General features: G+C 38.9%; 1 protein-coding gene across 2 annotated transcripts in view; it reads right to left on the bottom strand.

Moving 5' to 3' along the window:
• The window catches only part of Polr3b (RNA polymerase III subunit B), a 93171-nt gene that overhangs the window by 52711 nt on the left and 13667 nt on the right, over positions 1 to 26793 (bottom strand). For both annotated transcript variants that reach the window (XM_090328563.1, XM_090328564.1), the window contains exons 9-13: positions 25645 to 25753; positions 17409 to 17531; positions 12953 to 13072; positions 11732 to 11866; positions 2778 to 2939 (exon numbers count right to left, since the gene is read on the bottom strand). In XM_090328563.1, coding sequence (XP_090184689.1) covers positions 2778 to 2939; positions 11732 to 11866; positions 12953 to 13072; positions 17409 to 17531; positions 25645 to 25753 — 649 coding nt within the window. The remainder of the gene's footprint in view (positions 1 to 2777; positions 2940 to 11731; positions 11867 to 12952; positions 13073 to 17408; positions 17532 to 25644; positions 25754 to 26793) is intronic.

Here is a 26793-nt window from a genome sequence, read left to right as displayed (position 1 = left end):
TGGCTCACGCCTATAAATCCTAGCTACTTAGGAGGCTGAGATCTGAAGATCACAATTCAAAGCCAGCCCAGCACAAAAGACCTCGAGGCTCTTATCTCCAATTAACCACCAGAAAACCAGAAGTAGCACTGTGGCTCAAGGAGTAGACCTTGAAGGCTACCACCCTACCCCTTGAGTCAAAGAGCTCAGGGACAACAACCAGGCCCAGAGTTTAAGTCCCACGACCGACCAAAAAAAAAATCATAAAATATATTAATGTTTGGGGAATAGTACTGGGTTTTGTCTCTGATAGGCAGGAACTTTACCATTTGAGTCATATACTTCTATCCTTTTTTGAGATGGGATCTGACATTCTGCTTGGATTGGTCAAAACTATAATATTATTTACACTTCCTGCTGTAGCTGGTATGACAGGAAGCCAGCCAACCAACTTTTTGTGTGTCTCTTGAACTTTTTTGTTTGAGCTGACCTCAAAACAATGATATTCCCAATCTCCACCTCCCAAGAAGAGTGCAGATGCAGAACATTATGCTGGCCTTAAATAATATCATTTTACAGTTGTATTAGTTGTATACATTAAATATTCCCCCAAACACTAATTGAAGGTAACATGCATTGAAACAGAAAAGTAGAAAACAGAATGTAAAAAATAAATAAATTCTTAGGCCAGGCCCGGTGGTTCATGCCTGTAATCCTAGCTACTCAGGAGGCTGAGATCTGAGTTGATCAAGGTTCAAAGCCAGCCCAGGCACTAAAGGTGAGACTCTTACCTCCAATTAACTACTAGAAAATGGGAAGTGGGACTGTGGCTCCAGGGGCAGGGTGGTAGCCTCGAGCTAAAGAGCTCAGGGACAGTGCCCAGGCCCAGAGTTCAACTCCCACACACACAAAAAAATCAATTCTTTCTGATTTCAAAGAAAAATTTGCATCTGCAGGCGTTCTCATGTCTCCTTTAAGAAATTGAAGGCCAAGAGTATTTTACTGAGAAAAATGCTCAGAGAACCAGATTATACATTCCATTTTAGTAGGAGATTCATAAATTCCAACGTTAAAATCACTCCAGTAGGAAAGATGAATCTATCGTTTTAAAGAGATCAGAGTATTCGTTTGTACTGAAATGTGTCTGTGAGCACCCTCAGAAATGACAGTGTTACACTTATACTGAATACCTGTCACTTGGGAACCTTAAGTCTTCCACATCACAGAAAAGAACTAAAATGTAGGAGGAAGAAATTTTATCCATCACTAAGCAAAGAAACAGAGCAAACACATGTCTTCCACAAATTAACTTCTTCTATTGCTCACTGAACTCCTTTCAACCTTGGAATGAGAATGACTGCAGAAACTGACTTCTGCCCAGAGAGTAAGGGTAAATAAGGTAAATAAATACTGGGCACAGAGCTAAAATAAGGCAACAGCTGCTGGCAAACAGGAAATAAGTGGGAGCTGAAGCCAACACGATCAGCAGAGAATTTGTTCTAGTATTCTGTAGGAATATTACCAAGGGGAGAGTAGACAAACAGATGGAGAGTCTAAAACTACTCCTCAAAGAAAACTAATTTGGTGAAACCTTTCTATCAATGGCAGTAACTTTAAGGGTTGCTCTTTCCCTGCTCACTTTCAGATAAGGACATGCCAGCCACAGGCCTCACACTGATTAGTCTAAGCAGTTGCACTGGGAAGGTAAAGCAGTGTTACCTCGGTGGTAAGACCTACCACAGTAGCTCTTATGACCTTAAGAGAATGAATCAGTATGCAAAGGCCACATTCAAGCTCTCGGGGAGGCTTTTTCACATACTGGGGTATCTTTCTTCAGCTGAGTCTGGGACACCGGAGGCTGATGTATGTAACAGTCTTCCGCTTGGTCATTGCCGTCATGGCAAGGGCTACTCACATAGACCCTATGTAAATCTCTGAAGTCAACCATGGAAGCAAGCCCACACTACCCTTCATTGTTTAGGGAACCAACATGGTGGGCTACACTATTCTTTGTTGGGGCAAGTGCCATCCATAAAACTAATTGTGTGTCTGGCATATAAAACGTGAACCAGACTTCATCAGATAGACCTATAGCTGCTATGTTTTAAAAAAGAGGCAAAATCCTATCTGATAAACTTTCATGAATAGCTCAGGGCCCTGAATACACAGCAGCTGGTGAGGGGTGAATTCATCGCTCAGGGAGGAACAGCTGATAGGCCTTTGGAGAACAGAAACCTTCTGTGAAATGAAACACTTTTGTATTCTTTTGGACAAAAGTAGCCAATTAATAAGCCTGACTGAAATATGTCAACTTTATTACAGGGGGAAAAAATGGAGATAAGTACCTTTTAAAAGAATAGCTATTAACAGCTGTTAGACCAAAACAAGTATTTCCAGCTATGCAAGTTATCTGTTGTTATTGTCTTATTGCTTCATAGAACAGGAATGCAAAGTTGGCAGGAAAAATGTACAGTACTCCTTCCTTCCTTTCCCATGGAAAATACCTTCCAGGGCCCCCAGGGGATGTCTGAAGCCACAGAAAGCAGAGTACCTGGTACATCTTACATGTTTTGCCTAAACTACATAGCTACGAAAAAAGATTTAGTCTGAAAATTAGACACAGTAAGAGGCTAATAACCATAACTAATAATATAATAGGAAAATTACTGGTTTTCATAGTAGAAAATTTGCGGTATGTATATACTGTTTTACAGTTAAAAAAACAACCTGGATTCTTGACATCTTTTCCATTTCCATTTCACTGAACAGAGTTCTGAAAAGGGAGGCTGGGGACTCACGGTGGAGATGGCGTTCACCATGCCATTGGTGATCTGGTCCTGGCGCATGTGCTTCACCACATCAAACTGGGCTGCTCTTTGTTTAGGAATCACCTGGTCCGCAATCTTCTTCATCTCAGAGTTAAATTTTTTGAACAAATCTTCAAAAAGAAGAGATAAAAGCTGAAAAACGAAACAGAAAAAGTATGTGATCTTTCCAGTGGCCTTACAGATTATTTTGATACCTCTTACTCTTGACTACAGCTTTGTTTAACAAATAAAAATAAAAACAAGAAAGTAAACACTTCAAATTGAAGAAAATGTATTGGAAAAAGTCAGGTTGATAAATGTATGTAGTATTTTCACTGTACCTGGGTGCTGGGTCCTGGGACCAACAGCAAATGTGATGATGCATTAAAGCATTTAAATCAGATTTTCACATTTTACGGGCTAGTAACTTAATTTTTAGTTTTACAAATAAATATGCTAAAGTAAGAAAAAAAGGAGAGAGAGAGGGGAGAGTGATAAGGGGGTGCATCTGATGAAGGTACCACTGTACATGTATGTGTATATATATGCACACATACATATGTGGTATCAAAATGAAACTCTTTTGTACAACTAATTAATAACTAAAATATGGTGAAAAAATTAAAATATGGTGAAAATAATGTAAAAGGGAACTATGCAGCAGTGGTACTCATGAGACACTATGCTGAAAATAATCTATAAAATTTGGGGTCGGGGTGGGAGGGAAAAACCAAGAGATTATCCAAAAAGAAATGTACTCTTTTTTTTTTTTGGCCAGTCCTGGGCTTGAGCTCAGGGCCTGAGCACTGTCCTTGGACTTTCTCAAGGCTAGAGCTCTACCACTTGAGCCTCAGCACTACTTCCAGCTTTTTTCTATGTATGTGGTACCAAGGAATCGAACCCGGGTCTTCATGCATGCTAGGCAAGCACTTTAACCACTAGGCCAAACTCTCGGCCCAAGAAATGTACTCTTTACCTGACTTTACGACTATAGCCTTATTGTACATTACCTTTATAATAACAATAAAAAAGGGAATTACCAAGGAATAGTCCAAGATGCCATCTGAGTAGTACAACCACTTAGAAACCAGTTTGCATTGTCTATCTATCCCTTATGTGCCAGGGGCTCCTCTCCTACGCATCTCCCAGTGGCTACCAGTCTTTAGCAGGTAGTTGTACCCTGAAGACTAGTAAAACACACTTGCTGATCCCAGCCAACTCTAGGATACAACAACAACAACAACAATAAAAGGAGAAGAGAAGGCAGAACTGCTGGTAGGAAAGAGGCATTAGAGAATTAGAGAATCAGTTTGCCACCAAGACAGGTGGGGGGGGTGGAGGGGAGGGTAATGGGTACCAAGACATGTGAAAGGGTATCAATGTATGTGAATTAATGCACCTTCTATCTGGCAAATATTATGTAACCCTTTTATTAATTACAATAAAAAATGAAAAAATCCAATTAAAAAAAAGAGAGAATCAGTTTGCCATGGAAATTTGCATTATCTGTAGCTGCTAAGAACTATAAACTACATAAACAATATTTTGGCCAACTGGTACACACATAATGAGATACTAATGACCAAATGAAATGAACAACAACAACAAAAATAATCACAAAGCCATCACCAGATCTTAACAACATGATACGGAGTGAAAGAAATCAGACACAAGTGAATTATATGACATCACTCCTTTCACATAAGATTCTCAGCACAACTAAATATATTTGGTTTAGGAAGGCACAATTAGACAAGAAGAAGCAAGGATACAAATGCCATGAATGAAGAAACGAATTAAAACTCCAAGGACTTCTTAAAGGTAAGCTGTGATAGGTATATAAAGAGAGCCTAGCTACAAGGGAGTCTTCCCTGACTCCCAAGTCCTTTTCTGAAGAATGCTCATACAAGGCTGGAGCAGTGCAGAGACCCGAGCAAGCAAGACTCCTTTGTAGGGACAAAAGCAATCTAAACTCTTATCTACTTCCTGGACTTTCTCAGACACCAAGCAAAACCTTTAAGGGGCTGCCGAAGGGTCAGAAAACCCTCCTCCTAGCGAAGTTCTGCAGGCTCCTAAGAAACAACAGTGTATGGTTGGAAAAGGGCCAGCAAACCCTTTGGCCAGTAATTCCATTACAAAGCCAGAGGGAAGAGGTGGGGAGCAAAACCATCTTTTCCTGGAGGGAGGAACAGGAAACCTACTTGGGCCAAGGATCCTGTTCTGATACACCACAGGGGCTGGAGCCCACAGGGAAGAGGCAGACACCCCAGAAGCTGTCCTTTGAAAAACTGAGGGAACAGGGAAAAATGCCCATCCTTACTACTTTCACTTTCATTAAACACTGTAGGAGAGACAGCAAGAAAAAGGAATAAAAGGCACAAAACTGTATTTACTTCAGGATAACATGTCTATCTATTCCTTTTGGAATTTCCTAAAAGGAACTCTATTAGAAACAAGAAATGAATTTAATAAGAATACAAGACACAAGGCCAATGAGAAAAAATCAAGTATCTGTAAAGCATTATTGAGAGAAATTTATCAGAATCTCAGTAGAAGTACTATTTAGTCGCAATTCTCTCCAAAAAGATCTAGCAATTCAAGAGCATTCTCAATCAAAAGCCAGAAAACACAGTTTAGGATTTATCTATCCATTTATTCATTTGCAAAAACTAATTCTAAGTAAACATGTTTAAAAAAATCCCATTTATAATGATTCTCAAGGAAACAACAACAATTTTCTTTCTTTTTCTTTTACTATTTATCTGTGGCGGAAACCCTAAATGTTAACATTATTCTCAAAAAAAATTAAAAATAAAAACACATAAAATCTGAGGATGTAGTTCCCTGGCAGAGTGATCACCTAGCGTATCTGTAAATTCAATCCGCAGTACTCAGAAGAAAAAGAAAAAAAGGATTAGTTCCCACATAAATTATATCTCAGGATAACCAAAGAGATAATAAGAATTATTTTTTAAATTCCAGGTCATTCATTACTATGGAAGTATTAGAATATCTAGATTATCACTATTTTGCACATCCCATTGAAATCCTTAACAAAATAAATGCTCATCTTCAGCTGCTAAATATAATCATCAAGTGAAAAATGTATGGAGAACTTGAAATGAATGAATCAGGACCCAAGCACCTTAGCTCAGTGGCCAATTCCATCAGCACACAAAAGTACATATTACTGAACATCCCCTCCTAGCAGGATATAACCCCATCAAGTGTTATATACTATAAAGAATTATAGTGAAGTGTTATGAAGTATTCTAGTGAATAAAACAGAAGCACCTTCAGTATCATCTAGCATGTAGATTAAACTCTTGTTTACATGAAATTTAGAAGCAAGAAAGGACACCAATACAGCTCAAAGATTATTTTTCTCCTTAATGGCATTTGCCATTTGAAACTTTTAAATGAAAACTTAACTAATGTAGTAAATCAAGGAAACAATTTTTAAAACAGCAGGAGGAAGCGAAAACGACTGAGTAAGAGGTAAAGGGAATGATGATAATACTCTAATTCTTAAGCTGGGTAATGGCTACAAGGGCCCTTACTTTATTTGTTCCCGTCATAGCTTACATTTATGCAGAACTTCTTCCAATTTTGTGATAAAATGTAAATATTATTAAACAAGAGTGACATACTTAAAGCAGTGCTGTCATGGAAGCCAAGTCAATGGGATAGGAGAGGAAGTTGTGAAAACTGTCAAAGACAGTTGTTTCCAGAAATGGTGGAGTGTGCAGTTCCCAACCAAGTCTGGGCAGAGCCGGCAAACACTGGGGGTGACTGGCACTAGCTAGCTGCCTTCCTACATATTATGGAGAGTCCAAGCCATATAAGCTAAAACCTGAAGATGAAGAACTAGAAGAAAAAGATCAGAGCTATTGGATGGAAGTAGGTAGAAAGTGTAGGGGAATGCCACACCAAGTAGAAAGGACCAAAGGGAGAACCCTCAAGTTCTCTATATAAACTTTGCCTATATCTCTGGCCTACAAATACAATGTGAGAAGTGGCCCATGTCCTCTCACTTCTCAAATCTGGGCAGGAGCTGTGACTGAAACCACAGAGCAAGAATAAGGGCCATGGCTTTCAAATCCAGGTATTTGGTCATGCCACTGCTGTGCTAAGCATGGGAAACACTTGGGGTGCCCCACAACACTGGACAGACTGGTTCCTCATGGAGCCTTGCCTTCCAGCCCTTCCAACCATCTCCTTGCAGAACACCTGCAACTGACCTCTAACAGCATATGTGAAACAAAAGAACCAAAAAGCCAAGTCAGGCCTGAATTCCTGACCCACAAAATGGTAAGGGCTAAGAAAATACTTTCTGTTTTAAGTTACTATTCTGGGAAAGCATGTGACACAGCAACAGACAATCTGAACAGAAAGTCCACAAAGGAAAAACTAAGCAGGAGGTTTACTACAAGAGCAGGCATATGTTGGCAATAATAAATTAATACTAACACTTGCATGACTAACAGCATCTGCTTTTTCCTCCTTTTGAAAGCATTCTTTTTCTGTGTAAAGAAGAAAAGAGCTCAATGTATTTGTGATCTGAATTAACTGAAAAAATAATTCGCAACACTATCTTTAAACTATTGGCTTACAGAGGAATGCTGAGATTCTGTGAGAGTCTTTAGGCTAAAAAAATCTAACAAATTGGGCCGGTGGTTAAAGCGCTTGCCTAGCATGCATGAAGACCTGGGTTTGATTCCTCGGTACCATATACCTAATAGAAAAAGCCAGACGTGGTGCTGTGGCTCAAGTGGCAGATCCCTAGCCTTGGGAAAGCCCAAGGACAGTGTTTAGACCCTGAGTTCAAGCCCCAGGACTGGCAAAAAAAAAAAAAAATCACCAAATTCCGAGCCTATGATGATATTCCTGAATGTTTCTAATATACAGGCAGTTTTTGGCTCTGAATGAAGAAGGCATTCAAACCAACTGAGTCTTCGTTAGCTAGCTCTGAAAAAAAAGAATTTCCTAAGTGGGACTAGATTCTATGGGGTTTTTTTCCCCCTTAAGTTAGATACATGCTCCACTATTCTACTAAAATCAACTTGCAGATAGGAAAGTGACGGAACTTGGACTTGAGTTGACTGTCAGAAGTGGTCTAAAAAGAAAACTTCCTCCCTGAGAGCTTAATCCTTTCTTAGTCAGCCCAGCAGTTTCACTCATGGCAAGAAAGAACATGGGAATGGGAGCAGGTGCAGAGGGGGAGAGGGTATGAGAGGCCCATTTCAGCCACTTCCTGTGGAAACTGGCAAAAGGAACTTGAATAAGCATCCTGAGCAGAATCAAATGCCCTTAACCTACACCACAAAAGCTCAGCTCTGTTTTAATTAGTCCTTCACACTTAGGCACTGTGTCTCAAATTATGACAAAGTTGGGTTTTTTTGTGTATGTGTGTTTTGTTTTTTGGATCCCAGTTGAGTTTGTAGCCTCGGATTCAAATACAAGGAAATGTCCTTGGTACTAAACAAGTAAAAAGTAAGCACATACTCAACAGAAAAACTGCCTCATTAATAAATTCTCCACTCCTAAATTTCAAGCTAAGAGAAACAGTGCTGTCCAGTTACCACAGCAGTGAGAAACTGAAAGGCCAAGTCACACAAGAAGCCCTACTATTTAGGTCAAAAGTAAAATGATTAAAAGAAATCAATGCCAATGATAATATTCAATACCCATCCACTGCTAGTTTGAGGAGCAAGGACAGGACCACTACTGAGCAAATCATATTTAAGGAAAAAATTGCTGACAGCTCATCAATTGATTTTCCATGAAAATGCCAAAAAAAATTAATAAAGAAGTTAAGCTGCTGAAATACAGTTTCACCAATTAGCTTAATGTCAGAGAATTCTAATTAGGCGTCTTGAGATTGCTATTTAGTATTTAAGCCTTCAGAGTGCCAAATTCTCCTTTTCACACAAACTGGTTGCAAAATTAAAGACATTAGGCAGCCTTAATTACATTATCAGAACAGCTGGGATTAGGCAATCTCTGAAGTCAAGACGGCATTCTTTTGTCACAGGGTGGAAATCCCAGGCTTTCCAAGGTGCCGGATTTTGGTGCCATTCCATATCTCACCCATACAAAGCAAGCTGCATTAGAAACAACAAAAAAAACTGCAGACAAAGAATAGAGTAATGTGCAGCAAATAATGAACACATTACCGAAAAAGAAAAGGTAGGTGAAAAGATTAAGCCTGAAATCGGTAGGTTTTGCTAACACCTCTACTGGCGGCTGGCCTGCCAACCCTCTGGTGGCAGCAAGACTGAGGCAAAGCTCCGTGAACCGGCTGGACCGGTGGAGACAACTCTGTTATCTCTAGCTGAAGCACATTTATACTTCTTCATCCCAGGGGATGTGAAATTAGCAGCTATTGTTTCCCCACATTTTTGCTCACACAATACCTTTTATGTCTTTACATTGTTTATAAAGCTATGTTTTCTGGCACATGGGAGCCTTCTTTTTAATTCTAATTTCTTAAGCAACAGGATAGTCTCTCCTTTCCCACCCTCCCTACTCCATTCCTTAGTCCTCTAAGCAATCAACTTCCTTTTCTAGTAGACTAATTCAACAACATGATTTTTTTTCCCCCAATTACAATTCAGCAAAGATTCGGATTGTTAGTGGTGGGGATATCAGAAACACAACAGTCAATCTGAATGTGGTCAAAGTTGACCTGCCAACATGTAACCCAACAGAACTTCCAATAGTCTAGACACTAGTAACTTCTAGCCTGGAATTCAGAAGTGGTGGCATCATCACAGCCACCATCCTGTTCACCTGGAACAGTGCCACTGCCTCTTGGCCTGCTCATCTCTTAATCAGAGCTTCTCAAACTAAACTCAGATCTGTCACTCCCTGATGAGCATAAATCAATGGTTTTCTACTCTACTGTAAAGTTAAATCCAAATCGCTAGCCTAGAGTGCTTTAGCTAAATCCAGCTTTCGGCTAATCCTATGTCAGTTCATGGGGTACCACACCCCACTAGTAACAGATTTCCAGCTCCACCTCCTAAGGTCAGGGTCCCGTGCTTCTGCTTGTATTCTTGCTGGAAATCGGTTCCCCACATTGTCTGAGATTGCCTTTTCTTCATTCAGGTTACCACTTTGAGTATGGGAGGCCTTGATTTAAAATACAACGTTTTTGGAGATCTACTCTGATCATCCTAACCAGGGGACTCCTTCCCCTAACATCCCAAAATTTGATTTTATCAAGATGGAATCCAAATTTATAAATATGCAAAAAAATTTTTAAATGACCTATATTCAAGAAAAAAGTTAATCAAAAGACTGCCTCAAAGTGACTGAGATGATAAGAGTAGCAGACAAAGATTTTTCAAACAGCTACTAAATTTCAAAGATGTAAATAAAAGTACAGTTGTGATGAACAAGGAATATAAACAGAGATAAAGAAGTCATGAAAAAATACCAAATGAAATGTCTAGAACTGAAAGATAAAATAATAGACTACATAATTACCAGGTGAATATAAGAATAAATTGTATGAAAATAGATTGATAGAATCATCCAGTCATAAGGGAAGAAAATTTAATTAGCAGACTCTTAAGTATCAAAGAGTCTAACAATAAAATTAGAATCAGAAGGAAAGAAGAGAAAGAATAGTACAAAAAAGGATATTTAAGCCAGCACCAGTGGTCATGCCTATAATCTTACCTACACAGGAGGCTAAGATCTGAGGATCACAGAAGCCAGCAGGAAAGTCTGTGAGACTCTTACCTCTAATAAACTAACTACTCAAAAAAGCCAAAAGTACACTGTGACTCAAGTGGTAAAGCACTTGCCTTGGGCAAAAGAAGCTCAGGGGCAATATTAAGGCCCAATGTTTATGTTCCAGGAGCAGCAGGAAAAAATTAAAAAGAAAAAAAAATCCAAGATATTTGAAGGCTGGCCCATTTGGAAGGAAATGGAAAGACTTGGAAAAAATCATATTAAGTGAAGCAAGCCAGACCCAGAGGAACACAAGCTCAATGGTTTCCCTCATTTGTAATAATTGGTACACATCTAGGACTCTCCTAGCAGAGGATTACAATAGCGAAAAACCTAGATACAAGAGGTCATATAGGATGAGACTAAATGAAAGGATCGCTAGGATATGGAAACAATAGGTTTGTCTTGAGTGATTGTTGTTCTTAATATACGATGTTATTTCTTTTTTCCTCTGTTGCCCTTTGGCTAATCTCATATTGTTACTGTATCTGACTTTGTTACCTGGTATATTGTATGTATGTTTATTTGTCTATTTGAAATATGAAAGGGAAGGGGGAAAACAAGATGATTGGGAGGGGGTGAGGCGAGGGAAATGGGGACAAAAACATATGAAGGGGTATCAATGTGTGAGAAGTAACACACCTACTATCTGGCGAATGTAACTAATCCCTCTAATACATTACCTCAATAATAAAAAATAAATAATTTAAAAAAGAAATTATACAAGTAAAAAAAAAAGTATTTGAGGGCTGGGAATGTAGCCTAGTGGTAGAGTGCTCATCTAGCATGCATGAAGCCCTGGGTTCAATTCCTCAGTACCACATATTCAGAAAAAGCCAGAAGTGGTTCAAGTAGCAGGGCAAAAAGTATCCAAGGACAGTGTCCAGGTCCTGAGTTTAAGCCTCAGGATGGGCAGAAAGAAAGAAAGAAAGAAAGAAAGAAAGAAAGAAAGAAAGAAAGAAAGAAAGAGAGAGAGAGAGAGAGAGAGAGATAACATACTATCAGCATATTTAAAGAATTATTATTTTTCACAGTTAAAGAAATTCTTAAGTCTACTACATGTGTGAAAAATAACATATACTTCAAACTATCTGCAAACCCTATTTTATTAAAATGTCTGTTCTTACAATCTGAAATGAATATTAAACTAATTCTTATAGATGAAAAAAAAAGTAAGATTGGTTGTAATAGAATATTTAAATCACCTGTCCTGCTAATTCCAATCGCTTGTTACCGTAGTAGTCTCTGTCATCAACTTTGTTATCACCTTGAGCCAGGATTACTCTGCGCACCATCACTGCAGTATAAATACATTTAGCTCGGAAATTAAATTCTTTAACCTGTAATTCACAAATCATAAAAAAAAGTTTGAGACAACACGCACTAGCTCCTTACTACCTGTGGTAGCTGTCCTTCAAAGGAACTACTGAAATTCCTTCCTTTTGTACACTTCCTCAGCCTTGGGATTAGTCTTGGGTGAGTGTGACCAAGCCAATTCTAGGCCTACCCCTTAAGGACACCCATACTCTCACTTCCTTTCTGGACTTACACTCTGATATGGAGAAAGCCACCTTGGCCGAGTCTTCTGATGACTCTTGCCTCAGCTGCTGTGTACTTACAATCTCCTATGTGATGGGGAATGAGAATCCCTATTGACTTTAGTTTAAACCCAGCAAACTATAGTATAATATACAGTCATGTTTGGCCACTGAGCTTTTGGAGTGTTACTATGCAGTGATACCAGGAACAAAGCTGTAATACTGTCTGCCATGTAACAGATAACTGACAAATAGGTGACAGGACAGGTGATCCAGCTTGTTCTGATGACAGAATCTTCCTTATGAGGGATAAAGTCTGAACAGTGTAAATTTTAGAACTCACAAGGAACTGATCCAATAAACATTTTCAAAAATATCTATTGTAGAAACAGCTATCCAAAAATGTGAATGTACTTAATGTCAGAGAGATGTGTATTTACAACATTAAACTTACACATATTTTACCATAATAAAAAAAAAAAAAGGATATTGAAGAGGTACTGTGAATTGGGTATTTTTTTGGTGGGGGAAGTACTGGGGCACTTGAACTCAGTGCTTTGCACTTGTAATACAGGTGCTGTTTAAGCCACGTCTTTAGCTCTGCTAAAGACCACAATTTCTAGTGGCAGTACTCTTTCATATGAGTATAAAATAACATGACAGAGTAATAAAATAGCATGACAGAGTAAACTTCATACTTAGAAAGATTATACTAACATTCTAAACACAAATAATATGTAGCTAAGGGAAAATTACTTCCAGGGAGAAAGCATAGTCCTCTTTTTTTTAAGATTCTTTTTTAAAAATAGACTTCAACAGGGCTATCATTCACAATTCTTTAGCAGAAATTCATGGTTCCACAATCATTTTTGCAAAAGTGTCACTTACCGGTACATGGGTCAGAATAGTGGAAGCCAGGAGCTCTCTTGCTTCTTCTATTTTGGTTTTCTTTGGTCCACCTCCCCACATTCTCTGCCTTCTTACTTTATTCCCTATATATTTTAGTGCCTATAAAAACCAGACAATAATGTTTGAATGACATCACTGGTAATCTTTTGTTAAGTACTTTCCCACATACACAATGTCCACTGTCCACACTGTAAGCACCAAAGATAAAGATGCCAGTTACAAAGTATACTAGGAATAGTCAAGACTCAACATTTCCTATGAACCAATGACATAAAACACCTTGTCTGGTTCCCTTTAGATTGTTTTCTTTCTACAAGATTAACATATGAATGTTATAGGAATTTTAAAAGTGTGTGTGTGGTGTGTGTGTGTGTGTGTTTCTTTAGGAAAAATGTCTAAAGATTTTTCTCTGAGGAAGAACTGGAGGAACTTGGGAGAGAAGGGAATCCCTTTTGACATATCAGAAAGTCAGCTTTTCCTAGAAAACAAGTGATGCCCCAGTCGCTTAGTGTGTAAAGGAGGCATCAGAAACTATCTTTGATGAGGGAGGCAGGATGATACACCTTGTAATCTTATCCTCTACCCCGACAGGCAATAAATAATTTCTTGTCTATAAACTAGAGGTTTTGGCAATGATGATGCAAACCATACTATATAAGCAATAGAGAACAAAGGCTTGGGGAACAGAAGAAATGGTGGCAAGCTACAGGGAGGATTAAATAAACAAAACCAATCCATACATTTTCACCAGTCCACTTAAGTACTGTATTTCATGCATGCAATTCCGTAATAAAAGGCACTTGGATAGATTCGGATTTAGAATAGCACAGAACATTCATGTTTCCCTCAATGAGCACATGCTCATAGTACAGCCTCTCGTGTCTCTGCTCCCTTTTATTAACTGCCTTACTCCAGCATGCACAGAGAAAGCACTTTAAAATTATACTTCTTGTTGGGGAAGTAGAATATATATCTTTTTTTTGGGTGGGGGAGGAGGGCCGTGGGGTTTAAACTCTGGGCCTGAGTGCTGTCCCTGAGCTCTTCAGCTAAAGAATAGTGCTCTACCACTTGAGCCACAGTGCCACTTCCAGTTTTCTAGTGGTTAACTGGAAATAAGAGTCTCACGGACTTTAGTGCCCGGGCTGGCTTTGAACTGTGGTCCTCAGATCTCAGCCTCCTGAGTAGCTAGGGTTTCAAATGTGAGCCACCAGCACCCAGCTATGTCTATCTTTCTTATATCTTCTTTCCATCTTTCCACTGACCTGATCTAATTCAATTAACTAAATATCTTTTGTGAGTACCTATTTAACAAACCTAATATATGAATTTCTAAACCACTGTTACCCAAACAATTCCACAATGCTTCAAATTATATGATCAGTAATGATGATCTCTGTAATAAGACGTATAATGGATCTTATAAAGCCACTAGAATATCAACAAGGTAAATCCAGGGCACTCCAAAGTGTAAAAGAACAGTCTCCCAAAACAGAAGCAATTACCATGGGGTAGATTTTTTGTATTTTCTACTTACTGGGTCTTAATAATTTCTCTTCATGTTCTTAGATTCCTGTAGGGTTATTAATTCAGTTTGTAATAAAAAAAACTTATGCCTATTATTTCACTTTTAGTAAAGATCAACATCTATCCAAAGAATCTAATCCCAAGAATTTTCTTTGCCCAAATACAAGTCAGCTATTAATTAACTGAAGAAAAAAAGAGGAGCCGGGCATTGATGACTAACGCCTAATCCTAGATACTAAAGGAGGCTGAGATCTGAGGATTACTGTTCAAAGCCAGCCTGGGCAGGAAAGACTGGGCACAAAAGTCCATGAGACTCTTATCTCCAATTAACCATCAGAAAACCTGTGGCTCAAATGGTAGAGTGCTAGCCTTGAGCTGAAGAGCTTAGGGACAGTGCTCAAGCCCAAAGTTCAAGACCCACTACTGACAAGAAAAAAAGAGAAAAAGGAAGAACATGATAAATACAATTTTAACCTATCTGTGCTTTAGAATTCTATGTACTAAAAATGTGGTGCATACACGCATACACACACACACACACACACACACACACACACAATGGAATTCTACATAGCCAACAGACAAGATAAAATAATGACATTTGCAGGGAAGTGGATGAATCTAGAGTGAATCATGTTGAGTGAGAGAAGTCAAGACCAAAGGTAAAAAGGCACATGGTATCCTTAATATGTGGCTAGTAGATCCAAACAGTACAAGAGCGAAGACTCAATGTTTGCGTATCCAATGCTATGGACATGGTAATGGAAATATAAATACAACTACATAGACATAAAAATCTGACTTTATAGACATGTTTTATTACAAAGATTAATATGTATCTATGACATACAAAGCCTCAGCCTAATTTTAATTATGTTCTAAAATCTAAGTGCCAGTGATTGTATATATAGATTCCCTTCTTAAATACTTGTTTGTTAAATACATCATTTGAAATATGTAAAAAGCAATGTTAATAAATTCTTTAATAACAAATAATAAAAGAATTCTATGTACTTACATATAATATTATATGTGTGATTTAGTGTACAAAATATTAACTTATTTTATTTTGAATGGCATTAAGTTTTGAACTTAGGGTCTCAAGCTTGCTTAGGAAGGTTCTGTATCACTGAGTGATATCTCTAGTTGCGTTTTTTGATTGTTATTTTTAAAAAATTTACTTTATTGTTACTATAAAGGAGATGTATAGAGGGATTACAATTACTTGAGTCAGGTAATGAGTATATTTCCTTTTATACAGTGCCTTCTGTTCACTTACTCTTTCCCAATCTCTCCCTAACAGGATTATTTTTGAGGTAAAAGTCTGCTTTCCTGTCTCTGTGAGCACCTGAACTGTAGTCCACCTACTTGAAGCTTCTCATCATTGCTAGGATGATAGGTGTGTGGCACTGCAATCGGCTTCCCTCTGCTGGGATGGAAGTTTCCCAGACTTTTCCCAATCCTTAAAAATCTCAGCTTGACATTTAACTTAGGATGACAGGTAAATGCACGCTACTACACTCAATATGCACACTTTTCTGGCTGAGCAGGCTTCAAACTGTGATCCTCCTATTCTCAACCTCCCACGTAGCTTTGAGTTACAGGTGTGAGACACCAACACCTCGCCTTGATTTTATAGCACATACCAACAGATACCAGTGGGAATGATATTGCCACACATCTCCTGAGTAACAAGAAAAAAAAAATACAGCCTGGAAGTCCCATCTTGTCCTAAGAACCCAGAGAACAGACAGCGTACATACAAATGAACAAATCAGAACTGTCTAGGGCCAGGAGTTTGGCCTCGTGGTAGAGTGCTTGCCTAGGATGCACAAAGACCCGGCTTCGATTTCTTGGTATCACATACATAGAAAAAAAGCCAGAAGTGGTGCTGAGGCTCAAGTGGTAGAGCTCTAGCCTTGAGAAAATCTAAGGACAGTGCTCAGGCCCTGAGTCCAAGCCCAGGAGTGAAAAAGACAAAAAAGAACTGTCTACTGTGGCTGTGCAGTAGGGAATTTCTACACACTGCAGGGCTATGATGAACATTGTGATGATTTACACTTTACAGAGCTGGGACTAGACATCCTGAGGATGGCTGCTAAGGTTTGCGCGTGTAGGAAGGGAAGTACAATTATTTTTATGGTTTAGCATAATGAAATACTGTCATTTTTTTTTTTGTTTTTGGTTGTGGGTCTTGAACTCTTTTGTGCCCAGGATGGCTTTGAACCATGATCCTCAGATCTCACCTCACGAGTAGCTAGGATTGCAGGCATGAGCCACCAGTGCCTGAATAATACTGTCATCTTTTAGTCTTCTAAAATTCCCAGATTCTGTCCAGGAATAGCTGAGGAGGTCAGTGAAGACCTGCAGGGTAGGAAGGGCGGTAGGATAATTCCTGGGCCTTTCTAGCTACCTGAAGTAAGTGGCATTTAGGAAACAGAGCAGAGGCCACAAACAACTGGATGCCCAAAGCAGCTGGAAAAAAATCCTTGAGACATTAGGGATAGAGGATAGAGCTCAGTGGTAGAGTTCCAGCTGAGCACATACAGGCCAAGTGTTTGGTCTCCAATACAAGAAGAAAAACAAGATGACAAGAGAAAATGCATGACTCCTTCCCCCAATCAACCTTCGACACTGGAACTGCTACCAATTTTCTAAATTGAGGATTTTGTCCTTACATAGGAACAGAACCCTCTTGGCCATATAGTCCTCTTCTAAACTAGACACCACAGGCTCCTAATTTTCCCCATCCAATCTAAATCAATGAGCCAAAGGAGCTTCCTCCAATGGCTCCCATCTCCCTAGTACCCCTCCCCAATCCACCACCCCAAAAGCCACCTGACACCTTATCGCTGAGCCACATGAAAGCTCAATTCCAATTCAGAGCCCAGGACACCAAGGAAAGACACACCTGCATCTGTGTGAAAATCTGAGCTTTCTGGCACTCCTCCAGACTGGGCCCGAAGGCAGCCATCACGTGCTCCTCTGTCCCAATCATCTGCACAATTTCCTGGTCACTCTCAACACCCATGGCCTAGAGAGGGAAGAAAAGACCGAAAGAGTGTTGGCTTTGTGCTCACTCACTGACATTTGCTTATGCTAATTTGGCATTGTTTGTGGTATTACTTCTAAGCAAAAGCTAACTCTTCGCTCAGAAACGGTGCCATCTGGCATTGGCAGCACCAGCCCAAGCTGCAGAAGAACCTGAAACAGAAATTTTCATTAGGGGGAAAACAAACATTCTTAAACATTTTGTGCATGTGCACTACTTCTAAAATTTTTGCATATTCTAGGAGTTTCATTGTGAAGAAAGGAGGCCAGAGGGATAGTGAGGAAGACTAGTCACAATTACAAAGGCAAACTTATAAGGAAAAAAAGAGCCAAAGGGCATGGAATCAAAACACACGGTGCTGAAAATGAGCAGAACCCCAATTAGTTTTGTCACAACATTAATTTTTCTGGGCTTGTCAAATCGTTGGTATTCATGCAAAAAGAATTTTCCTAGCTGATGTTTTACCTCACTATTCTAGAGAGATCAGGGCTTTCTGTGGGGCTTTAAAAAAGATGTTTAAAAATTAAGAACACACTTAACAAGTTTAAGCAACTCGCTTAAGTGTTTCAAGGTGGAAGCAGCAGAGCAGGGCTTTGTAGATGACATATGGTCCTAAAACTCACTCCTTCACAAGTTTGCCTGGAACTCTGCCATGAAGAGAAACAGAGCATAATCCCACTAAACCTCTACCAGCATGGTAATAATCTGCTCCTCAGAAGTTAGGAGAAAGTTATGTTTGCATTCAGTTCTTCCTTTCATGTTCCAAGGAAGACAGAACCAAAGGGTAACTGTCAAGTTCTGACTGTCTTGTCCTCAGGTCTCCTCCACAGGAGACAGAGACAGTAGAAGGAAGTCAAGGCTCAATGCAGAACAGGAAAGGAACTGCCCTGAGCATGATTGAAAGGGCAGGTGCTCATCCCAATGTAATGCTACCTAGTACCTTGACATACCCTCTTCTGCCTCATGGGTAGCGAGGCAGAAGGCCCAGAACCTTTCCAGTTCAAAGTTGTATGAGTCCACATTTGACCCATTGGATAAACTCACTGAAAGGTTTCCAGACTTAGAAGGATGCCAAGTTGATGGTGTGGCCTTTTCAGGCCACCTTTGTGGTAGTTTGAAAAGTGTTCACAAATTCTTTGGCACTCACTTGAAAAGACAGAGACTGATTTTAGTGACCATCTTCTGTAGAGAAGGGAAGCGATGTGTACAACTTTGGAAACTCCATTATGAAAGCACTGTTACTTTGGGAGAAAAAAAAAAAAAAAAAAAAAGAAAAGAAAACCAAGCCAGAAGCTCCCAGCCATACAAACCCCAAATATGGACCCACAGAACCTGGGCAATGATTTTTTACATGCACAGATAACAAAGGTAACAATTTTTTAAATCAAATTTTGTATTTAATTTTTTTTCTTTTCTTTTCTTTTTTGAAGGAAAGGGTCTTGCTAGTGAGTCCAGGCTCTATAGCAGGTTTCAAACTTTCAATCTTTCTATCTCAGTCTCCTGCATTTTGGGGTAATAGGCTTATGCCACCATACCTGTCTTTTAAGAAATTACTTTCAAACTATACAATTAGATTGGTTGAAATAACTTGTTTACAAAGTAATGCTCAGGTACAAGTTATTTTGTACTATTCTACCTTTTGCAATTAGTTGGTATTTAGTTAGTTAGTTGGTATTTATTTAATAGTACCAGAGTTTGCACTTAGGATTTGCACTCACTTGTCTAGCTTGCTTGACTGGCACTTTACTGTCTGAGTCACGCCTCTAGCCCAGCTTTTTGCCAGTTAGTCTGGGAATGGAGTTTCTCAGGTTTTTTCTGCCAGAGCTGCCATTGCCCTTTGATCCTATAGACTTCAATCTTTGGAGTAGCTACAAGTACAGATATGAGCTACCTACTAGTGCATGCCTTGCAGGATTATTTTACCTCTAAATGAAAGTTAGTAAAATGGATACTAGAAATTGTACTACTTAAAAATTAAATAAATTCATCAAGTCAGCCTTTCATGGATGAAGGGACAATAACTCTAAAAAATAAAATGGTCTGTTCCAATGTTTTAAATAAAATGTAAAGTAGGTTATTCTTAGCAAGAGCACACTGCACTGCACTATTTTCATGGTAACTGCATAAATGTAAAGCCTTCACCCACACTTCCTCCTTGGCTGCACATAGCCAGTCAGAAATACTACAGCATGCTGGGAGCTGATGGCTCACGTCTATAATCCTAGCTACTTAGAAAACAGATCTTTCAAAGCCAGCTGGGACAGGAAAATAAGTTCAGGAAGGTAAGGCCATAGGACTCATCACCAATAAACTACACAGAAAAAGATGGAAGTGGTACTGTGGCTCAAGTGATACAGAGCTATCCTTAAGCAAAAAGTTCAGGGATATCATCCAGGTCCAGGCCCAGAGTTTAGTCCTAAGACTTACAAAATTAAAAAAACAAACAAAAAAAAATGTGGTCTTCAAGAAAACCAAAATACAAAAAAAAAAAAAAAACCCAAGACTAAAGTAAAACTAAGACTCCAGTAACTAATTTGAAGTGGAGCCCAATCACATGTCTCTAGAATTTTTGATATAGGACTTTTCACCAATCCAGAAAAGTGAAAGCCAAATTCAGACACCTGTGAGGGACGGACACTAAGGATGGGTAACAGGCAAACCAAATGGCACAGAAGGGCAGGGGGAGCAGAGGAAATGAGGCCAGAGTTGGCATGGCAGTCATGTTCTGTAGGAACCCCCTTTCTTCAGGCATGCTGACCTCTAAGTCTCATGGAGTAAGGGCTACCTAAATTATTTTGGCAATGTTTGTTTTAGTAACTTCAAGTGAAAAAGACAACAAATTTGACTGCCTACGTCAGAACTAACAACTTGTGTTAAAGCTCCCTATTTGATATATGGGCTGTCACTTCTTGTTGTCCTGATGCTGAATCTAAATATTTTTACTTGCCTAACATTCTCAAATAGCCAACAATGGATCTAAATGGACTGATTAAGCCCTCCAAATATGTCTAAGTTGTGAAACAAAAGACACGCCAAGCACATGTTAAATGACGCCATATGTCCAGAAAGAATGATAATTGCCAAAGCTTTCCAGCAAAAGAGTTGAACTCTTTCTACTGGAATCACTGAAACCCAGGAGCTATAACTCAGTTAAGTTACCATCAAAAGGGGTCCAGCTCCAAAGACTGCAATGACTTTCTGGGTGGTTAGCCTTCAGTAGTTGCAGCTACAGATAAAAGACATATTGCTATGGAAACAAATAAAATGCCCAACCATTCACTTTACAGACATAATTTAGACATCTTAAAACTTAGCGATATATGGAACTCCTTCCCATTAATATGTCTAATGAAATGCTATCTAATGGCCCTATGAAAAAACATAGATAGTATGTTTGGGCATTATGTTCGGGCAATAATTGTCAAAAAAATTAGCAGGAAGCATTTTTTTTAAAAAATGGCCACACAGTCTTCTTGGATATCCACAGTATGACTTTTAAAGAACAGGACAGAATGGTTGCATACTAATGGTGACTGTTGAAATACACTGTATAGAGATCACAACAGAGATAACTTTTTCAAGTATCTCTACTCGGAAACCTCTAATTTTCTCTCAAGCAATATTTACCAGTTATTAATAACAGCAATTCTAGCAGGTAATATGAGAGCTGTAAGGCCCTCTTTAAAAATTAAAAAACCTGCAGCTGGGTGTGGTGGCTCATGCCTAGAATCCTGGCTACTTAGGAGGCTGAGATCTGAGGATCAAGGTACAAAGCCAGCTGGGACCTGAGACTCTTATCTCCAATAAGCCTCTAGAAAAATGGGAAGTGGGGCTTGGCTCAAGGATAGGGTGGTAGCCTTGAGCTAAAGAGCTCAGGGACAGTGCCCAGGCCAAGTTCAAGCCCCATGACCCACAAGAATAAACAAATAAATAAATAAACTTTAGCCAGGCAGTGGTGGCTCATGCCTGTACTTCTAGACCTGAGGATCACCCTTTGATGCCAGCCTGCAGGAAAGCCTGTGAGACTCTTATCTACAATTAGCCAGCCAAAAGCCAGAAGTATAGGTGTAGCTCAAGAAGTAGGATATCAGCCTTGAGTGAAAAAGCTAACCGACAGTGCCCAGGTTCTGAGTAAAAGCCCCAGTACTAGCACAAAAATAAAAATAAATTAATTGAAATTTTTATATAAGTTGTTGTCTTCTTTATCGTTATGAAGCAGTTGTAAAAAGGGGTTACAATTCTATAAGTCAGGTAATGAGTACAATTCTTGGACAATACCACGCCCTCCTTCACTTTCCCCTGCACTTTTCCTCCCATCCCTGCCCCAAACTGCATAGTTCATTTTTTATATAGTATACACTGAGCGCCATGACTGCATCTGTTACCCTTCCTCCCTCCATTCCTGTGTCCCCATATGTTGGTTTCTAAGAAACAATGTCAGTACCACTGAAATTGGGTCGTGTTTTCCACAAATCTTTGCAGCTACAGAGGCCACCACAGTGCAGCTGCTGAATGCCTGGGGACACCGGGAGGAAAGGGGGAAGATTCATGGGCAGGAGAGCCTCGGTGGTGACTCAAGTCCATAAATAAGGCAGATGTAGGCCTCCAAGGTTTTATCTGTCATCCTCAGACTCAGCATGGAGTCTGGAAACCCTGCTGATTCTGTCACTTTTGGCCAATTGTTGGTTACAATCAACAACCATCAAGTCCTAATGACTGTCAAGGTCTGTATAAGTGCCACACAACACAACAAGAGAAATGATGGGCCTTTTTCTAGTATCCCAGTTTATTTTCCCCAGTTCTGACAGTAAGTGGGTGAGGAGAGTGAAGGAAAGAAGAACGGCGCCCCCTTTCAAGCACTCCTCTTTTACATATTCCAGTGAGCAGCACACCACATCCTTCCTGGGGTTTCCCCAGGCTCTCCCAGATGAGTTACCCAGGACTTAGAGAGATTAGGAAATCTGCCCTAGGTGGCATAGCTAATGAGTGGAGAAGTTGATTTTTAACCTAGATCTGGTTGACTCCAAACTAGCCTATAGTCTTTGCTGCCCCCAGCTGGAAAAGTCTAAACCACAGGTATCAAACAAATTCCCATCAGTATACTCAGAATCCTGAAACTGAAGATCCAGACAGTACGTGACCAAAATATTTAGCCCACTTATCTGAACCAATTTTCAAATGCTAATTTTAATTTATATATACTATCAGATGATTAACAGATACATTTCTGGAAAAAGCTTGGCAGCATGGACCCGGTTTTGTTTTGTTTTGTTTAAAGATATACGTTCACTCCCAGAACTAAACTGTCACAGAAAACCATCAATTCATACAAACATTTATTGTAACGACATGCACCCTAAGGTATGTGCAGGAATGAAAACAAGTAAGATAAATGATACATAATTGCTGTACCATAGCACTCAACTTCTAACCAATACTCACTAAAAATGAAGCAGACATCCATTTATATACATAGAAAGCTATTTGAAATTCACTGTTATATAAAAAAAATAGTTTGTTACAAAAATCAAAAGGAAAAGATCTGGAAAATATATTGACAATGTAGCTATATTTCAGAGCAGCTTTCTGAATTTATGCAACAGAATGACTCATTTATAACTAAAGGGAAAAGTTTGAAATCACACCTAAATGGTTATATAAACATTCAGAGTGTAAATTTATAGCCCTATCCTAAGGACTCAAGTCAGCTATGTTTTTATTTAAACATTATAAGTACCACAACATAAATATTAAATGAATATGACAAGAAATTTTTATTAAACCTTTGTTAACCTCATAAAAGAGAATAAACTGTTCAGATTTTTATGCACAGGTGTATCTCATCACGCATAATTACAATGCCTGAAAAAAGGCATGACAATTGACTGGGAGTCTGGCCTAGTGGTAGAGTGCTTGCCTAGCATGCACGAAGACCTGGGTTCCATTCCTCAATACCAAGTACATAGAAAAAGCCACAAATGATGCTGTGGCTCAAGTGGTAGCGCTCTGGCCTTGAAAAAGTCCAAGGACCCTGCTCAGGCCCTGAGTTCAAGCCCCAGGACTGGCAAAATAAAATAAAATAAAGGCGTGACAATTAAAATTACTAGTCTAGAGAATGAAGTACTATTCATCCTCAAGTGTTCCAAACTTACAAAAATGCCTTTTAGATACCTGTGAATGTACTGCCCTCTGTTGGAGATATAATTCAACTCTGCTAGATAAAATATTCCTTAGGAAAAATTTTCCTTATGAAAATGTACAGGCACTTGTGCACTGTGGGAATTGCTTCAAGAAAATCCCCAATTTCTTCTGTGCTTTGAAAATACAAACTTCCAAGAAAGGAAGTAAATGTCTCATGTCTTTAAGAATTTCCTCTGGACTCACAATGTAATGCACCTGTTAAAATCTTTCATGGAAGAAATTCAATAAATGGCTTCCTCACATTGAACTCAAACATACAGTAAGGTATACGAAACAAAATGTTTCACACAGTTTTATTTGGAATTTGGATGTCTCCCAACTTAACTTGACTAGTCAACATGCACTGGATACCTAGAACCACGTCACCACACTCCCTAACTCCAACTCTCAGCCTGAGTTCAAAGAGCCTAACTTCCTCCATGACCCTTACACTTGGCCACTCAGTGAAACCTTCCATGGTAGAGCCTCATCCCCTTCTTCATTCCTCCTTTGGAGATTATAACCATGTGTTTTCCCAGTATAACTTAAAACTATTTCCATGATCACAAAAACTACTAGATAGAAACATTTAACCCAAGAGAGAAACAATGTTGACCAATGAGAATGAATTATGAATCTCTAAAATTATCTGACAGAGTCAGTACATCTTCAAATATTCTAAACTAGTCGCTAAGACTCACTTGGTACTAACATGCAGCCAAACCATTATTCATAGGAGTTACATTAACTCAGTTCAATTACATATAATTAGTAAATACTGAATCATTACTCCTAATAGAAATACAGTAGTAGGTTTCTGTGAACCTGTAGTCACATTTTTCTTAACTGATCAATACAGAACCTTAATTTATGTAAGCTTCTATGTTAAAATACAAAATTTATTTGAGTCAGGCATAGTGGTATACAACTATCATCCCAGTTATACAAGTATTACTTTTGGAGGTACAAATGTATTTTAACAAAGAAGCAAATTCACAAATATGGGATTTGTAAACCCTGAGGATCAACTGTGCTACCTAACTCTGACTTTTTCCTCTGTTTTGCTTAATAACTAATGAAGTAACTATTGATAGGATGCATAAGTACTGACAGCTCAGGGCAGATGAAATGAGAAGAATACACCATTTAAATGTTTTACAGGAAGTGTCCGTTGGGTTCTTTGCCATTAATTCACAGACAAGCTGAAAAATAACTGAGTTATACAGACCCTTCACCTACAAGGGTAAGGACAGCTGGGAATCATCCTTCTGTGTGACATGACATTGCAGCCGTTTTGTAATGGCAAGAGAGAGATGTGCAGGTTCATGGAGAACTGGGAGCTGGTTAACACCCACAAGTGGACAGCCTGTCCAGAAGAATACACTGGGGCTGGGAGTGTAGCCAGGGGTAGAAAAAATGCCTACAAGTGTGAGGCCTTAGCTTCTACCCTATTATCACACACACACACACACACACACACACACATACACACACACACACAAACACAAATGTAGTTAAGTGTGCATTGGCTAATATAACACTGTATCCCAAGGTGTCAGACAAAACAAGTAAAAAAGCTAAGCACAAAAGAGTATGCATGGATGTTATCACTCAAAACTGAACTATCCATGTTCTTGTATATTTTAAACTATCTCCTGAAAGATACACAATCACCTAGTGATAGGGAGTTCTGGTAGAAGTATGTGGTTAGCAACATAAACTGGAGACTTATTCATCATTGGAGATCTTCCTGTACTTCTGGGTATCTACTTCGTAAGATAGAAAAAGTACGATTTATGAACTATCAGTCTAAAATACATCTATGCCACAGAACTTTCTATTCATAACTTTCCATATTTCTAATTATGTATGGGAATAAACCAGAGAAAGCATTTTAATTTTCAGATGAGCTTACCTTAAATATGATCACAATGGGTATGTCTTCAGATAATGTGTTGTGCCTCAAATAGAACCGTCCTTGCTTCACCGCCATGTTGGTTCTGCTTTTCTTTTCATGGGTGGAGCTATAAGGAAACACAACTTAGGTAAATGGTGTCCTCACTCATTAACACATCAGGATCATGGCTGTTAATTACTAAGAGTCAATCATCAATCAGTAAGATTCAACAACCATCAATAAAGGCCTTTCTGATATGTATTTTTGAAACATACTTAACTGTCCACACTGGTGGTTCACATTTGTAGTTCTAGCTATTAAGAAGGATCTCAGTTGGAAGTCAGGCTGAGTAGGAAAGTCTAAGAAATCTTATCTCCAGAAAACCAGAAGTGGCACTGTGGTTCAAAGTAGTAGAGTGCTAGCCTTGAGTGAAAAGCTCAGGGACGGTGCCCAGACCCTGAGTTCAAGCCCCATGACCAACAAAAACAAAAATAGAAAAACAGCAACAAACCTGACAAAAAGATATATAACCTCTTTCCTGCCTGTAGCCACTTCAATAAACATTTCCAAACTTACAAATATTTCTTTAACTTTGAGATCATGGTAGAAATTTGTGGGAGATAAGTGACAGTGTCCTTTGACCTATTCTACTTTGATTCCACCTGGGACTTTCTCTGACTAACTATAGGGTATATATTCGTGACAGATAGTCTACTTGAAGAGAAAAACCTCAAAACAGCCTAAGCAATACTATACGAAGAAATGTGTTTAAAGATTAATAAATTGAAGTGAAGCTAAGAAAAAAGTAACCTAAGAATCTCCTTCAATTGATAACCTCTATTTGTTTTAACATTCCTAATGTATTAATGAGCATGGAAAGGCTGTATTAAACACAATAGTAATACACACTGGTTGCTGACTACATACTATGCATGTTACCTACTCAAAGAGACTAAGGTACCTATATGCAGTATCATAGCCAGAAACTGTAACTTTAGAATCTGAATTCAGATTCATTGGTTGCAAAATTGTGTACAAGGGAAGGGCATGGATGCTAGAGTTCTTACACTTGGATCCAAAGGCTGATTACCTATCATAGTCAAGGTGATTCTGAGCTCATTCATCAAATGTAGACAGCACTATTCATCTTGAAGATGGAGATGATGA

Source organism: Megascapheus bottae, chromosome 2 (genome assembly GCF_031878675.1).
Source record: "Megascapheus bottae isolate mThoBot1 chromosome 2, mThoBot2.hap1, whole genome shotgun sequence".
NCBI lineage: Eukaryota > Metazoa > Chordata > Mammalia > Rodentia > Geomyidae > Megascapheus > Megascapheus bottae.
The sequence above is the reverse complement of the archived record's forward strand: the minus strand, read 5'-3'. Positions and strand labels throughout refer to the sequence as shown.